Here is a 17776-nt window from a genome sequence, read left to right on the forward strand (position 1 = left end):
CGTTTACACGATTTTTTTAATTTACGCAAGGTTTATTATACATTGCCTTTGTTCTTAATTGGCCTACATTCAGGTATCATGATGATAAATAGCATATTGGTCGTGCAACATGGATGAAGGAGGATAAAGGATGTGTTCATACCTGTATGATCTCATGATGCTGTATTCTAGGTTGTGTAGTATTTGATTAGTATTTGTTTTATCTATGATTTACCCAGTGAAATACGGACAATAGTTTTGAAACATAAATATGTTTCATTATTTGATGACAATAAATGCACATTTGATCACTAGGCTATATTAGTAAGTACAACCATTTTCTGAATCAAAATTCCTGGAATGGAATGGTTGTGTGGCCTCATAATGGGCTAGAGGGGTGCATAAATCCCATACAGGATAGATTGTCGCATAACAAAATGTCCGGTCTTAACACATAGAGAGTTGATTGGGTGAAGCAACCTAATTGAAGCAGAACTTGAAAAGAGGCAGAGAGCTTGAGGAGGGAAGGAGTTGAGGTTTAAGTGTGGATCATTGTGTGTATGAACTTACTCTACTTTTTGAAACAAATGACCACCAAATCCCAATGAAGCCACTGGTTCTCGTGCTGTTAGGGACCCAGAAGGTGTAAGCAAGAAACAAATGCAACCTTGTGGCACAAACTATAAAGGCTAACCAACTAAAACCAGCATTAGCTTCAAAAGTTACCAAGTTCCAAGCCAAAGGCAGCTTATTCAATCCCTAAACTGGGCTTGACTGATTTATAGGCCAGTATGGCTCAAGACTATGACAGCTAAAGGAAGTGATTCTGAGTCGCAATTTTACCATGGCGCAATGTTTTAATTATTGGGACTTTCCAAACGTGCTAACTTCCCGTTCCCAAAGAAACACATTTATTTGAGGAACTAAGAACCACACAAAATAAGCCCCACAGCCTTTATAGAGACCCTGGTCCAACAAAGAATTTTTAGTCAACCTGTGGAACAACATGGCTTCTGAACCCATAGTCTCCCCAGTACTTTTGTTGTGACGAGTGGGTCCATATCAAAGAGCAGGGTAAAAAGTCTGATCAGCCAATACCAAGAGCCGAGTCAGCGGAGGGTCAAGTGGAGACTGCAGACCGACCTACTAGGTTACTGTGAATCAGCTTTCATGTAGAAGCTTTGCTAGAACCAGGACCCTGGTCACATGAGTAAACAGAGTCTGTGTCAGAGGTACTAGCCCTAAAGCCCCAACAATTCTGAAACTAATTAATTAGGGAAGTGTAAGCTGGCCATCAGTGAGACCAACTCATTGGGGGACACCATTGGGCAGGGCCTCATCAAACCCCAGGAGGCAAAACTCTGTGCCCCTCAGAACCGTTGCAAATTATTAAAGAGGATTCAACCCTGACTTTGCCATGGTAGTCGCCCCTTATAAAAATGTCTACCTTTTCTATGAGGCCTCTGAAGTGGCTCTGGGCACTGTGCTAGCCCATATCAAGGAAGTTGCTACGAAGATAAAATAACTATGCTACAATAGGGAAGAGTGCCTAGCCATAAAATGGGGCCATGAAAACTCGGTTTCACTCTAGTGACTGATGGATGAAAAAAATAAATAGAGAGAGACAAACAACTGTGTAGTTCTTAAAAGTCCAGTCCAGCCCTTTCAATTCTGTTGTCAAAGACCTGGAAACGTGACACACAAGATCTTAGGAAAATTAGGAAAGCAAGAACAACCCTTTTGAGGATAAAATCCCCTCTTCATCGCCAGTGATATTGTACTTCCCCGCCCTAGCCTGCCGACTTTATAGCATTACAGTTTGGAGGAATTAGCACCCACAGGGAATGGGAAGCAAAACTTACTAGGCGTATTTGGTTTGAAGAGAGTTCCTCCTTCTGTGTTATACTTCAAACCAAAATTAAGAAATTAGGAAATTAAGACATTTTATTTTGTATTGCTTTTGCATCTGCAAGCAACATTTAATTGACATTTAATTTTGAATGTCCTGGAATATTGTTATTATTTCAAGTGCTGTGTTGTTTTATCATCCACGTATACCATCCCTCTGCATTGCTTAATAAAATGTTTTACCCTTCTTCTAACCTTTGTGTCGTGTCCCTTACTTTGGTGCTCCTGGTCAAATTTGACCGGCCTGTTTTAACTGCCCTTACATTAACACAAAAATTATTGATCATCACCGAATTTTAACCTCCCTCTTAACCTGTAAACAATGTCCCAGACTACTGGTTTTCATAAATAACTGCAGTGAATAGACACCGAAATTGAAAGTTGTATCCCAAAATTAACATTTATTGTAAAAAAAAAACAGAAAAATCAAAACAGTGACGAAATTCACAGAACATCAGATCATCACAATGTGTGTGTGTGTGTGTGTGTGTGTGTGTGTGTGTGTGTGTGTGTGTGTGTGTGTGTGTGTGTGTGTGTGTGTGTGTGTGTGCGTGCGTGCGTGCGTGCGTGCGTGTGTGTGTGTGTTCACACACAGGAGTAGCATTTTGCAATCAGGTCGCAGTGTGCCTTGCAAACGTAGGCAACACATTTGAAACATGCAAGACTTGTCTTATTGTCTCTAGGGGCATAGAGCTCGCATCTCTTCCCTTTCTGCCCCTTTTTTGGGGGGAGAGCGGCCAGGGCAGTGGCTGGGGCTTGCAGACTCCTCACCAGACTGCTAGAGGTTGGTGTGCGGGGAAGATGCTGGCGCCGTTGAATTAGAGCGGTCACTAAAGCTTTCCCAAGCTCTGCCAGGAAGAGTCTCCTCTTGAAACATTTCCCCTGATTCCAGGCTGGGTCGATCGCTATCCACACCACATAGGCATTACATGCAGACACATCAAGGATGTTGTGGAACACCGCCACAGGCCAACGAGCTGTCCTTCGCTTGCAGGTGTATGTACCAGTAAGCTGCAATGAAAGAAACAATAATGAACCTGTCTCACAGAAAATGCAATGTTTTACATGAATACAAGTAAATCAAATGCATGACAGATGAAAATATACATTACCTTATCATGGCAGTCAACGCCTCCTTTGTTTCTGTTGTAGTCCAGGATGATCTGGGGCTTCCTGTGCTCTGCTTCGCTGACAGCGGAGTCTTTGTGTAGAGTGCTCATCAGGATGACATTCTTATTTTTCTTGGGCAAATATGACACAAGATGTTGTGTCAGTGAAAGCAAATTTGGATGAGAGTGCCTCTCTCCCCCTGGTCAACACCAGTGCAGGGGGAAGTTGAGGCCTGTTCTTCCTCACAGTCCCCACCATGGTGAGCTTTCTTTTCAGCAGCTCCTGACCAAGCCCATGTGATGAGAAAAAGTGATCACATGTGATGTTATGCCCCTTGAGACTGGCTGTCATGTCCAACACAACACGCATGCCTTGGTTTTTTTCTCGCCTTCCAGTAACAGGTTTCCCTGTGTAAACCTGCATATTCCAGGCATAGCTGCTCCTGGCATCACATGCTGCCCAGATCTTGATCCCATACTTGCCTGGTTTGCTTGGGATGTACTGTTTGAATGGACAGCGACCTCTGAAAGGGACCAGCCGCTCGTCCACTGTCACCTCAGGGTCTGGGTTGTTCATCAGTGGTAGGCGCTCCCCTCAGCGGTCCCAAACGGTCCTGATGGCAGCCAGTTTGTCGTCTCGCCAGCGGAAAGGTTGTGTAGCTCTGCCATCAAATCTGATAACTCTTGAGAGGACATGAAACTGCTGCAGGGACATAGTTGACCGGAATATAGGCCTCCCTGACTCTGCATCCCACAGACTTTTTGTAGCCTCATTGTTGGACCGATGTACTCCTGCTAGATTCAACAGACCCATGTAGGTTTGGAGGTCTACCTGGTCCAATGCCTTCCATGTGTCCGCAAACACACGCTCCCCTTCCAGGTTTGTCATCGCCAGTATAATTTCTACAATGGACTCTGGCAAAAAGAGTTGGAAGCTGGACTTGATGTCATCTACACGAGATGTTACATACCGTGTTGGCCCTGGCGTCATCCTAATGATATTTTCCCCTCTTGCTCTGCCTCCTCTGTCCTGGGGAGATGAATACCAGAGCAAGTTGCCATCCTTGAACTGGAATGTCACCTCAGGGGTGTCCTCCCCAGGTTCCCCCTCCCCAGGTGCCTCTTCCCCAGGTGCCTCTTCCTCAGGTGCCTCTTCCTCAGGGTCCTCTTCCTCGCCATCTGTTGACTGTTCGGTCTCATGATGGTCTGGAGCAAAATCAGGATCGATGTCTTCTATTTCTGAGACATCCTCCTCTATTTCTGGTTCAACTTCAATCCCCTCTTCATCAGTTTGAAAAAAAAAGCCTGGGAAAGAGCCAGGTTCCCATAACAAATACCTAATTGGTAACTTTGAAATGTGGATCAGGTGTTATACGTTTAGTCTGGAAGGTGTGGTTCACGTAGGGGGATAGGCACTTAAGCACGGGAAAGAGAGGACCTCTAATTGTTCAATCTGAAAGGGGTTCACGTGGGGTGCGTGCGTGAAAGTGGGGGTCACAATCTAGGGTCACCCATTCATTTCCTATGGCGGTGATTTCTGACCGGGAACACCACAGGTGTTACAAAGTTGACCAAACAACTCAAAATTCAATGAAAGCAGTGATCAGCAATTGTATGTTCAAATGCCTAGTGTGGAGGATATCATAAGCCCTCGAGACAAACAAATGTAAAACACAATATTTATGATTGATCGAAATCGGTCAGATTTTATCCGAACACGACAGGAAGGCACGATCAGATTTTTACCCTCCCCTTTTTTTTTTTTTTTTAATCACATGACGAACTTCATAAAACGAGTAAGAAGATCCTTGTCTGAATTAAATTGGCTAGATCTTTTACTGAATAGGATCATTCACATATCAGTTGAGAGAGACTGGTCCTTTATAGACGGGTTTCTTGTGTACAAACAATACTATGTGCGCGCGCAGCCAGGGGGCAAAAGCCTGCTTCGGAGTGAACTGATATCAATGTAGATGCCGTATTGCTTGTAAGTTCTCCCTGACACAGTTGCAATAAAATGTCATTTTACTGAAAAATCGCTTTGTTTTTCATTGCATCACAAATCATAAAAACACTTACTGAAATGTCCGTGAATTTCACTCAACTTACCAGGTTTTGACGGTTGTTTTAGATGTTTCCAATATCAGCAGCACGATCGTAATGTTAGTTAACGCTAACAAAGTTAAAGTAAAAATGTTTACGGCGAGGCTACTTTACATGCAATACGATGCCACAGATCTTACTGTACCCGCTGTCATGTGGGGAAAGCAAATGGAGGACACAGCACGTAAAAATTATGAAACAGAAATGAAGAAAATACACATGAACTTTAATGTAAAAGCAGTGGGTCTAACAGTGAGAGCAGATGAGCCGTACCTGGCTGCTTCTCCTGATGGGGTATTCTCCTGTGACTGCTGTGGAACAGGCCTGCTAGAGATAAAGTGTCCATACAAGTACAGGGAGGGACTAGAGGGGTCAGAGACTGATGCATCCTTTTGCCTTGATGGAAACTATGACTTGCGACCCACCCACCCATATTACTCACAGATCCAGTTACAAATGTATGTTTCTCAAATGGACATGTGTGACTTCATGGTGTGGACGAAGACAAGCAGCATCATTTTCCGGCTACGGAGAGATGAGCCCTTTCTACAAGAAACTCTTCCCAAGGCTGAATCTTTCTTCATGGACCACCTCCTCCCAGAACTTGTCTGCCGCTGCAAAGACCCTGACCTGGCAGAAGAGATCAAATGTCTACTGCAAAAAGCCAAGCTTTGGCAAAATGATCAAGTGCACAGACTGCTGCCAACACTTTCACTATCCATGTGTGAACATTACCAGATACTCCAAAAAATGGAAATGTGGATGCAAATAGATACATCCAACAATGGTAAATACTGGATGCTGGACAACAGCATTTAAGAAAAAACTGATGTAATGAGCAAAGATGGATAGGTACACCACCTGACAAAATCTAACTGACTTCATTACTGTCAACACAACAACAAACAAACAACACATCTGACTCTTTAAGTGTTCATTTATTTTTTTCTGAATGTACATTTACGTAAAATCACAAACAGCACTGATATATATTGTTCATCGCCAGAAAGAAGTGCAGTTTGAGTTCGGCAGACAATGATAATACTCAAAACGTAGTTGAAAGCTAGAAAAAAAAAAAAAGTCCAGGTATAAATGTTAAATGAGTTCATATAGTATTAATTATGTACACTCATTCATTGTTGAGATGTACATTTAATTTTAATTGCATTGCCTTCAATATATTGCATTTACAACATTCAGTTCATGTTCAATATTTGCCATGTCAGCTTTAAACGCAGTTTCTCCATTATCATAAATAAATGAAATAGTTCTGCGTGCGTGGTTCTCAACCTTTTTGTACTCTGAATGATCCTGTCTGATCAAATTTAGTTATTCATAACTGTTATTAATTTTATAGTCAGAGAGAAAGAGAGTGATGAGTAAGTGAGAGACAGTGAGAGCAAGTAGTAAGTGACCACCATTGCCCTCATTAGCCCTTAAAAGCCTGACACAATCATGGAAAATAATGTACACCTCCTTGACTCTGAACACAGTTATCGCCGGGCCACCACAGCCCCCCTAAGGTTCGTAAGACCAGCAAATATGGTCAAAATGTCATCTAGCATATCGACTTGGCTGATGGGTATGACAGTGTTCAGTATCTTAAAGGTTTTAAGCTGACCAATAACTCGTTCCACATGTATGCGGACTCTTTACAACTGACGTGAAGTGTCAACACAAGAACCTGGCAACTGAGATTTCCCCTTCGTGAAACTTGGTATTCTTAATGTTGCTCCTACACTGGCCAAATCCTCTCCAACAAGGAAACCTCTATCAGCAAGGATCTCGTCACCATGCTCAAGTTTACCCAAAAAGGCAGAATCTAAAGTTATTACCTTGTCAGAGGCACGACCTCCCCACCCACTAGACAAAAAAGATATAGCTCCTGCTGGTGTGATTCCTATTAGATATTTCATTGTGTTTTGGTGCTTATAATTTGACCAGGTTTCAGCCCTTGCTTTAAGATTGTGTGTTCTTTCTATAAAGATTTCAGTACAGTCTACATCGACAATTCCTAAATTTGGGTTTAAAACACTTTGGCATGTTTGCTCTCACTGCATCCTTACTAGGCCACATTATCAAAGGTTTCACTATTGAGGACAACATGGGTATCCAGTCTCTTAGTATTTTTGATACAGTTGAGAATGGAAGCCCAAATCTGTAGGCAAGGTCTCTGTTGGTGAGTCCAAGTCTTACTTTCATTAGAACCAAAAGGAGGTGGTTCTCCCAACTTAACCCACCCTTAAGCACAAGTGTGCTTCTTTTTACAATATCCAGCAGCCACATAACCATTTGTAATGATTGTAAACCAGTAAAAAAAAATATTTTAGCATTTGTGTCTTTTATGGAATCAAACCCAAACTTGGACTGCTTCAGTTGCTCCTTCAGATGTTTATTTTCTTCCTGTGTGGCATACAGTTCTCTTTTCAGAGCTTCATAATCATCACGGAGCTGGTTGTACTGCAGGTTGAGTTGGTGCATCTCTTTTCTGGACACAAACTTACATTCATCTACAACACAAAAAGGAGATAAATTAACTCATGTGCAACACATCAGCTTTCATACACAGACACACACACACACACACACAACACACAGACTATCTGTCTGGTTCTCTGTCACTCTACTCACCTGACCACCAACCAACCAATCAACCAACCAACCAACACAAACACACACTTAATAGTATGACTTGTGCATACCTTCAGAAGAATTTGCAGTATCTGCTTCAGGCTGGCTTGTGGGGCAGGTAGCAGGGGCCTTATCTTCATCTCTTATTCTCTTTCTTTCATATCTAGGACAAACAGAGTAGAGTTAAGTTAAAAACCCAAAATAATCAACACATTAAGAGATAATACAATAACATAATAAAGAAAGACACACAAGAATATCTTATTTGCTCAGATAATTAACAAGCTACCAAGAAATTAGAAAATTTCAAATACATGACACTGACCTTGCCACCTTTCCCGAGATGTCTCAGTTGCTGCTGTGTGAAAAAACGGATGGAACAAAATCTGGACTATCACAATCCATGGACGGTGACCCTGAGAAACAGAATGAGATTAGCTATGCTTATTGTTTATTTTCACATTTTTTAACCTATTTGCTAATTTACGAGCTCAGTCATAATGAGCACCAATAGCACAAGCATTTAAGTTACGGGTTCAGAGTTAAAGAAAATCGTACACTGTAACATTAGCTGTGTGAACTGTGAAGACACTTTCTTGTATGACTTTCAGCCTGAACTAAGAAACCTACACCAGCCATGCAGCTAATGTTGGTACTTACAGTAACAACAAAAGCTAAACTTATAGGTTACGACCGCGAGCCAACGTTAAACTTTACAAACTCAGTAGAAGACGGACAAATTTGTTGGCCAGTTAGTCAGTAAATTACACTAATATATCCTCATTAAGTATGGTAAAATCACACGCAGTCCTACTCATTATCCAGCTCATGTTGGAAAAGACAAACATACCAGAAACGAAGTGGGCGCTGCACAGACTCTCGCCGCCTTTAGGACCTTCGGGACGGCCAATCCGCCCTTTTAATGGCCTGGAGCCACAATCTTCTTCTTCTCTTGGCAAAAGGATGAGATCCTCTCGGGATATTAAACAGTTTCCATCCATCCTTTTGCCGATTCGTGCAGTTTACAGCACAACAGCTCCTTGTCATTTTCGTTCTCCGCTGACTCCGCTGGTAAACAAATGACAAATGTCCCGCTTTCTGGCCCCTGGCTGCGCGCGCACATCTGCGATGACGTTGCACAGGAAATAAAAAGAGCGCTTCACTAGAGGGTATCGGACGCGGAAGTGACGACTATTTCCAACCCGTTATACCCTCCGTGTGGGAATCGGTGTCGGTCATGAAGTCCTCTCTGCTACTGAGCGTTTTTCTAAGGCAGTGTGCGGAGACTCGTACAAACTTCCGAAGCTTCTCAAGCGTTGTTCTCAAACGACAAGTGCAATGCTCGCCGGGCCCGAGGGGGATGCAGCCTTGCTTCGCGTCCGGGGGATGCTCGGCCCTGATGTTCAGAAGACACGGCGAGCCGTCTCAAGTGGTGGAGTAAGTATGCTATGACCTTAAATGTAGACGCGCACCGGTTCATTCAAATTCGTTGTTGTTCTTTAACTCAGTGTATGGAATTATCTATGGAGGTGGAAACTGCATCACATGTAAACGAGAAGTGTATAACCTGCGTTTATGGGTTGCCAGGTTGGAGACCCTAGAGCTACCCTCTGTAGGCGCAAATGATGTTCTCGTCAAGATGTTGGCGGCCCCAATTAACCCGGCAGATATCAACATGGTTCAAGGTATCTCTTTAAAAGCAGCATGTAAAACTGACAGGATTTTGCATTGTATTAATAGGCCTACTGTCACTTTTTCGATATATTGGCTATAGCTGAGTCTTCAAATGTGACTATATAACTATAGATGTAGGACTACAATTACAACTCTCAGACATCTTATGAAAAATTATCCTCTCTCTATCAGATAAGTATACTTACTTTTGTACGTATTCCCCTCTTAGGTACGTACGGCATCCTCCCGGAGCTCCCTGCCGTCGGCGGCAACGAGGGGGTCGCCCAGGTCGTAGAGGTGGGATGCCAGGTGACGACTTTGAAACCCGGAGACTGGGTTATACCGAAAGACGCCGGTCTAGGTGAGTAACTTGGTTCTGTCTCCAAACAACTTAATTGTTATAACAAGAACACCGTTCGTACGCCTACGGTTCATGGAACAGTCAGTTCATGGAACAGACCAGTTCATCTCTCTTTATTGTGATGTATTACTCTATCTTGGAGATGCAATTAAGTCTACACCACATATTCTGTCTATTTTTAATAAATTCGGGAGTATATCTGGGTATAACATAAACTGGTCCAAGTCGGCTCTTCTTCCTCTTAATGATTCTATGCGAAAAGCTTCTTAACCAATCGATATTCCAGTGGTTGACCAGTTTAAATACTTAGGGGCAGGGCCGGCGCTGGCCGTTTCGGAGCCCTAGGCGACTCGAAATCAACTTGCGCCCTGGAGCGGGGGGGTGCTACGCTGACGGTTTCGGGCCGCCCTGACAATTGCTCCCGCGCCCCCTCGCTTCTCCGTTCGCGTCGTATATTTTAATTGATATATTTTTTAATTAAGGGCGCCACCAGAGGGCGCCCCCAACGCATTTGTCGCCCTAGGCGGTCGCCTAGCTCGCCTATGCCGATCGCCGGCCCTGCTTAGGGGAGTGCGTGTTGATGAATGTTGTGTGTTGTCTCATTTGTGTAAGTGTAATTGTTTAATGTCAAATGTTGTCTTATTTGCGTTTATGTCTTATTGGTGTATGATGTCTTATTTGTGCATTTGCCTGTTATATCTGTTTGTTGTATAAATCATAAAATAAAAAATTGATCACAAAAAAAAGAACACAATTCGTAATTAATCAACAGATAATGAATCATGGGAAATGTCAGGATGAAGGTTGTTTCCAATGACCAGAAATACTACCATTCGGTAGCACAACGTTGAAACAATTTCAGTGTTCAAACGTTTTATGCCGTGATTTCAGTGCGTTGCTAACAGAGTCTATGGATTGTGTGTTGATGTGTTGACCAGGCACGTGGCGCACAGCGGCGGTAGTGAGTGAGAATAGTCTCATCCAACTACCCAGTGACATCCCTCTGCTGTCCGCTGCTACGCTCAGTGTTAACCCCTGCACCGCCCTACGCATGCTCTCGGACTTCCAGGAGCTCCAAGAAGGTAGTCCACACACAGCAGCTACGACACTGTTATGGACGGATTGTTGATGACTGTGATAAGCATATGAAATTGGTTATGAGTTGAACCCTAGAGTTAGGAATTGTGTGTGTGTCAGAAGTATGTACAGAGGAGAGATTAAAGGGACTAATGTCTGATTTTACTTACACAAATGGCTTTAAGAGGCCAATATATGAAATGACAGCCTGTGGGTTGATTTGCTTGATATTTGATCCTGGAAAGTTTTGCCAGGAATAAGGAAGGAAGGAAATGTCCAGTCTGGGATGGTCTTATCCAATGTTTTTTGGTAAAATTTAGTTATAGAGATGTTTTTGTTGAGTTCATGCCATGTGCTGATAGAGACCTGAACAGACCAGATTGATAATGGCAGTGGATTGATGGTTTGCTTTCCTTATCAGGGGACACCGTTATTCAGAACGCTGCCAACAGTGGAGTTGGTCAGGCTGTAATACAGATCGCTGCCGCCAGGGGGCTCACTACCATTAACATTGTCAGAGACAGGTACATGTACACAAGCAGTGGTGGTTCTAGGATTTTTCTGAAACGGGGGCCATTAAGGGGCCACATGATGCTACATTCAGGGTGGCAAGAGTGTCCTAAGTTGTTGACGGGGGGGACCGTACCGGCCTTGCGCTGAGTTGTTGAGGGGGGGGGGGGAGAGAAAGAGGTCCGCTTCTTCTCCTAAGGGTGCACTCACACTAGGCCATCTGGCCGTGGCCGTTGGCCGTTTTCACACCTAACCGTGCTCAAATGGCCCCATTGTTCTCTGGCCTGCACTCACACTAGGCCATCTGGCCGTGGCCGTTGGCCGTCGCAACTGTGGCCTGGCCACGGTAGGCTCTTGTACATACGTCATCACGTCGTAAGTAACACGTCATCACCAAGCGTCCGCTGCATGGACCATAATAAAGTCTGCCGCCAGTCAGAGTTCTAACAACAACACAGAGAACACAGTTCACACTTTGCTGAGTCTGTTGCTTATTTGGATTTATGTTTACTGTTTAATGGGAAAGAAGGCTTGTCGCCTTTATTTTGTCCGTGGTCGTCGCATGGACTATACGTCATCCAGCTCAGGTTGCGTAGCCGTGCGTGTGCGTGTGTCGGCTCATTAGCATCTGTACCGTAGCGGCCCGTACCGTAGCAGCACACCTCTCCCAAGTGGCCAAATTGGCCTGGCCTGGCCAGACTGGCCACACTCACACTGGCAGATTTGAGCACGGTTAGGTGTGAAAACGGCCACGGCCAGATGGCCTAGTGTGAGTGCACCCTAAGTTGCATTGACACATTACTGTAGTAATGTGTTAGTTTGGGTGTGCAATTGCATCTGTGCTCTTTGAATTCTCCGGTAGTTCAGCTTGTCTATTGATTGACGGAACAGGGGCAGGTCAGGGGCCAATCAGATTTCAGCAGGGGCCAGGGCCCCTGTGGCCCCAACCCTAGAACCGCCACTGTACACAAGCACACATACACAAATTAATAATAATAAAAAATAAAAATAAATGTCCATCTAGCTGCTCCCATACATAAGACTCTCTGTCTCTGGGTCTAGGCCACAGTTTAACCAGCTCAGTGACAGGCTGAAGGCGATGGGCGCCAGCCATGTGATCACAGAGGAAGCGCTGAGACTACCACCAATGCAGGAGCTGTTCAAGGTCAGTGACGCCTAAGGAAACCGAACAACACAATGTCAAAGCACATCCACAGTCCATCTACCAAGTAATGCAACATACGGGCAGGACAACTCATATAGGAGGACTGTGATTCGAAGATGTATGCTTGAACAATTATGCTATCTTATAACATGATTATTTTATCCCACTTTAGACCTGTCCCAAACCCAAGCTGGCCCTGAATGGGGTTGGGGGCAAGAGCGCCACTGAACTTCTGCGACACTTAGAGTGAGTCTCAATCATGGATTTGTTAAAATCATGGAGGTCTCAACCAATTTAACCTCCATTTCGTGTGAAGAATCCCGTGCCCCCTACAGTCCATATTACAAGTTTAGTTTTGAAGAGATGTTGATACTTGTACATAATGTATACAAAAAGGTTGTTAAAAAATCATATTTGAAAACGCATTAATGCAATAATATGAATTCTCCATGTTGTATGTATATGTAAATGATGGCTGTAACTGTCCGGTGGTTTTGTGTCCAGGCATGGAGGGACCATGGTGACGTACGGAGGGATGTCCAAGCGGCCCGTCACCATCCCTGTGGTGAGCGCCCCTGTCCACTAGTTCTGTTTGGTTACCGTTACAACACGTCTTACGCCTTATGCCATTTTTTATTTCAAAACAACTTTTGTGATCGGATCCAGCCGATCCAGAGATATATTGCAGATCCCATCTGACGTCAGGTATCATCAAAGCCTTAGTAATAAATGAGTCCCATTTGTATGATGGATATGTATTTTTGTGATGGGATCTAGTGACATGTTTAAATTCTGTAGACGACGGCCGCAGTGGTTGAAGCATCCTCTGTTCAACGATAAATGTCGCTCATAGCTTTACCAAAGAGTCATTGTGTTCTCCAGGGCGCTCTGATTTTTAAGGACGTGAAGGTGAGGGGCTTCTGGGTCACCAAGTGGAAGGCGAACCACTCGCACGGTACGTCCCGCATCCAGCCCTCTGTAGACTGAATTAGTTGTGTAATTTAATCACTAGTTTATAACAACAACCGATCCTGGCCCACTATTCAGGGGGACAGGCTAGGAGGTCCCAGGGGTATTTTGACTCAGCCTGCCACCCCTTTCTCCTCCCTTTCCTTCTAGATCCAAAGCCTAGTATCACTATTCCATAGTGATACTGTATGTGAAAATGAAATTATTCTGAAATCCGTCTTTGACACCCCTTTCCTCTTTCTTCTAGATGAGAAGCCTTTCATAGACATGCTGGATGAACTTTGCACCCTGATCCGCCAGGGGAAGCTGACCGCCCCCGTGTGTAACCAGGTGGAGCTGGGGGATCACCGCAGGGCTCTGGAGGCAGCCATGGAGCCCTACGCCTCAGCAAAACAGATCCTGGTCTTGTGACCTTAGGAACATCTCCTATGCCAATCAGCTATGCAGGATAAGAGCTGGTTGGAGCGTTGGAAGCAGTTTATCAGCTGCTCAAGGATAAGACTTAGCTAATGAGCCTTTCACAGCACAAAGTCCAGCTATTTATCTTCTGTCAGGGAGGTAGAGGCTAAAACTTAAAAACTCATTAGCTATTGTTAATGAGGTATATAAATGATGGAAATAATTGATATATAACTGATCATTAAATGGCATTACTGGCAGTGATTTATCTTGGTCACGAAAAACAATAAAGTATTTTATTAATATGTATGCAAGTCTAAATGGACTGTAAAAAAAATCATCGATAGTTAAAGGTTGGTTACAAAGTTCAACAGCTTCTGAATTAAATTGACAAATAATAGTCATTACGGGTTAGCACAAACAAACCAAAGTATAACAAGTCAAAGGTTACCTTGTCCATTGTGAAAACATTCACAATGGACAAGGTAACAGCTAAAACACATCTGGAGTCATCTTGGCATAATCCAAGACGATATAATCCAATATCACAATAGTTGCATGACTAACTCATTCTACACCGTCTAAACATCCTTGAAAGAGAAACGTCATCACGACGGCTGCTCCTCACCAACTCCACCAAAACAAACTTATTGCCATGGAAACTAACAAGGTCGTCGAGGCGCCGTGGACGACGCCCGCCCCTTCCTCGTCCACGCAGTCTCTGTAGGCGTCAAACTCTACTGCTCGGGCGGCGCACACATGGTCCACCCGGCACGCGGCGTCGCACGCGCTCAGGTCGTAGCTGACGGAGTTGAAGTGGTAGTACTTCTGGAGGGTGCAGCGGTCGTCGGCCATGCGCTGCAGCACCCGGTGCATGGAGCGCGGCGACGCGTCCGGCAGCCTGAAGCTCTCCGTCAGGCGGTACTCCTTCTCCCAGCCGCCCCGGCCCAGGTTGGAGCGTGTCAGGTTCAGGTAGTAGGTCACCAGGTCCTGTGGGTAACCGGGGTAAACGCCTCTTCAACTGCAGTACTTGATGGAATCAATTATGAAGATGTTTGAACATTGTTTTACAAGTAGGTTTTCATGTAGATTTTTCATTATTGTGTTGGACAGCTGCAAATTCAAATTTTGGTTTATTCTTTGCAATATTTTGTTGTTGCGGTAATGTTGTCCAACTTATTGCACTAACGCCACAATGCCAGGTGTCCCTAGTGCGTTGTTCTCCATGGTGGGGTCCACTGATCACATGGGTTCTGTGTTGTGGGTGTCACCGCTAAGATGTCTTCAGACCGGATGTCACGACAAAGTTACTTTTTGGGTGTCTTACTTGGACCAGCAGGGTCTGGGTGTCGTACTCAATGCTACGGATCCCGGGGTTGTTGGCTCCGTCTTTGACCCCCGGCAGGGTGGTCTTCCAGGGGGTCACGCCAGGGCTCAGGAACATGGTGCTGATGGGATTGTCTGTAACACAACATGGGTGTCATTATACGTTATACAACACAAGGCAATCGACAATAATGGCTACATGTGGGCCTAACACATTTCACTACAACAATTTCAAGATGACTGCATCTAATTCATGTTTTTCACAAATGGATTTCGATTTTTCTTTGGTGTCAAATTATTGGATGGATCAATGTCCTGTGTCCTGTCCACACCTGTGGCCCTTCTTGAGCAAGATGCCCTAACTGCTACCCACTCCTCAATAACTTGTATCCCAACAAAAAACTCATCAGCCTCATAACTAACCTTGGATAAGCCTCTGCTAAATGAATAAACGTTTGTGCGTAAAGTGCAGGTCTATTTATGGCAATTAATCTGTATCCAAAGGTTGTCCTAGCAGGAAAACATGTGAAAAACAAGAGGGGAAGAGCAGCACAGAGCAGAAGTGGCAGATGGTGTGTGTGTGTGTGTGTGTATATTATGTACCGTCAGAGTCGTAGAACATTCTGAAGCTGTCTGTGTGGTGATGGCCGAAGAACTGTCCCTGGATGACGGGATGATGCTTCTGCACCATGTCCACGTAGCGCTGGTTAAACTCGGGTCTGAACCAGGGCTTGCTCCGCTTCTTCTCAAAGAACCCTGGAGGAACGTGGCCAATAATGTACACCTGAAAGATGAAAGTGCCATTGTGTAAGGACCCGAGGTGTATTATGAAAGCCTATGCAGTATATACTCATAAGACTAGGCCTCATGCCAAAAGTAAATACAATAAATGTAACAACTATTGACATGTAGACACATTACATCCACATCAAATAAAAAGCTATCAGCTTTTGAAGACCGAGTAGATGTTATTTTTCATACTTTATTATATTATGTGTTTTACATTATGTCACAGTTGTCAGACAGTAGTCTACTTAAAGAACCAGAAGAGATTAAATTAAGTAACAAGTGAAATACGTACATTGAAATGTAGAAGACTAAAGTAAGCAGGCGGCTACCTTCTCTTTGTTACGGGACGCCTCAGTGAGAACTTGCTCGGCCCAGTGAAACTGCCCCGCCGGATCTATCATGTTGTTCGTCAGCTTGTTCTGGTCGTAGTAGAGGTTAGTGTTCAGGACCATGATCCGATACCCCGTCCGGTTCAGCAACCTCTCGGTGTAATAGCCACCTACAATATGGAAGTCGTCAAAATATATGCAAATAACGTGTGTGTGGGTTTGTGTGTGTGTGTGCATGTCCACCTTTTTGAAAGGTGACTTGGGACGATGGCTCGAGCCAGTCGCTCCACATCTCTGCTATTTGTTTGTAGATGTGGCTGCTCGAGGCGGGGAACTGGCTTTTGGGCTGGTAGTCATGGTTACCTAGAGCCGAGTACACTTTGGTATCTGAAAAAAGTATGGTAAGATAAGCTTACACTGTATATGTTAAATATTTCAGGTTAACAATATAACGGAATTCAGCAGGGGAAACCGTGCTTCGACAGTTATTACACTGACTTGGGAATACTTTCTTTATGATGTGCGTCAAGTTCCTCACGATATTGAGAACCTTCTCCTCCCCCAGGTCCTGGTCTGGAACGTGTGGCGTGTCATCGCTGGAGGGCAGAAGGAAGTCAGGTCAGTGATATAGTCGTAGTCGGTTATTACTTGTCACTATATTGACACATAAGACTTGAGATACTAGAACGGACTGACAGCACACAGGTCCGGAACTTTCGCTCTGGTAGATGTTTGCCATTGGCTGAAAAAACTAGATTATTATTCCGTTTAACAGAGGTTTCAATCATAATCCTACCCTGTCCAGAATATGAAGTCGGGGTCTGGCATGATCTGCTTCATGTAGTACACCGATGAGTTGATGAGGTGCCACGGTGAGTCACAAGCATAATCTCCAAACGGCCCTGCGTTGGCCGCGGGACGCTGTCCGCTGGACGCGCACACAGCCTCTGGTTTACCTCCCAGTTCATAGGTTGGGTCCCAGTGCTGGTCCGTGATGTGCCAGAAGGTACCTAGAATTGCATTTACAAAAGTCCAGCAGCCAGGACAAACAAAACACATAAAAACAGGCCTAAAAGTGTTTAAGTTTACTCACCAGACAAGGTAAGAGTTCCTTGAAATTCAAGAAATAAACACAGAAGTAAGAAAATACTTTTAAACATGGCCATGTCCGACTCTAATGGCAATTCGTTTAGACGTATAATTGACGACAGCCACTTCGTCGTCTCCTGTAACGTTACTCACCCTATATAACTTTATAGACTGTGGTCTATAAAGATAAAATGAAGCTAAGATTAACCATGCACATTACACACATGATTTACTTTGCAATAGGTCAATAAAAAGAACAAAGCCATTGACAAATAAATAAGTCCGCCTCTAGGTGGTTCAAGTAGGTTACAAATGGTTATGCGTCCAGGAAAATTCAACAGAATGACGGTGGTTATTA

General features: G+C 44.2%; 2 protein-coding genes, 1 long non-coding RNA gene and 1 pseudogene across 4 annotated transcripts; 1 reads left to right on the plus strand and 3 right to left on the minus strand.

Annotated features, from left to right (window-relative positions):
* Window positions 1-2321: 2321 nt before the first annotated feature.
* Window positions 2322-5445, minus strand: LOC132467525 (piggyBac transposable element-derived protein 4-like; annotated as a pseudogene).
* mecr (mitochondrial trans-2-enoyl-CoA reductase) lies at window positions 4753-15677 on the plus strand. Its single transcript, XM_060064579.1, has 11 exons — window positions 4753-4887; window positions 8873-9167; window positions 9318-9415; window positions 9634-9765; window positions 10704-10847; window positions 11264-11366; window positions 12415-12517; window positions 12690-12763; window positions 13022-13082; window positions 13400-13472; window positions 13734-15677. The coding sequence occupies exons 2-11, from the start codon at window positions 8968-8970 to the stop codon at window positions 13895-13897; spliced, it is 1152 nt and encodes a 383-aa protein (XP_059920562.1). The 5' UTR covers window positions 4753-4887; window positions 8873-8967; the 3' UTR covers window positions 13898-15677.
* Window positions 7799-8854, minus strand: LOC132467353 (uncharacterized). Its single transcript, XR_009528010.1, has 3 exons — window positions 8581-8854; window positions 8056-8146; window positions 7799-7893 (listed from the first exon to the last, which is right to left on the minus strand). It is a non-coding gene; the product is annotated as an uncharacterized LOC132467353 (long non-coding RNA).
* Window positions 14168-17732, minus strand: smpdl3b (sphingomyelin phosphodiesterase acid like 3B). Of its 2 annotated transcripts, XM_060064577.1 has the most exons (9): window positions 17572-17732; window positions 17423-17440; window positions 17126-17339; window positions 16828-16925; window positions 16573-16716; window positions 16330-16499; window positions 15815-15995; window positions 15213-15346; window positions 14168-14875 (listed from the first exon to the last, which is right to left on the minus strand). In XM_060064577.1, exons 3-9 carry the CDS (start codon window positions 17167-17169, stop codon window positions 14510-14512), a joined length of 1137 nt encoding a protein of 378 aa, XP_059920560.1. In that variant the 5' UTR covers window positions 17170-17339; window positions 17423-17440; window positions 17572-17732; the 3' UTR covers window positions 14168-14509. The 2 variants fall into 2 exon arrangements, with proteins under 2 accessions (XP_059920560.1, XP_059920559.1); XM_060064576.1 differs by having other exon boundaries at window positions 17423-17732.
* Window positions 17733-17776: the final 44 nt, after the last annotated feature.

The sequence above is a fragment of the Gadus macrocephalus genome, chromosome 11 (assembly GCF_031168955.1).
Source record: "Gadus macrocephalus chromosome 11, ASM3116895v1".
Lineage (NCBI taxonomy): Eukaryota > Metazoa > Chordata > Actinopteri > Gadiformes > Gadidae > Gadus > Gadus macrocephalus.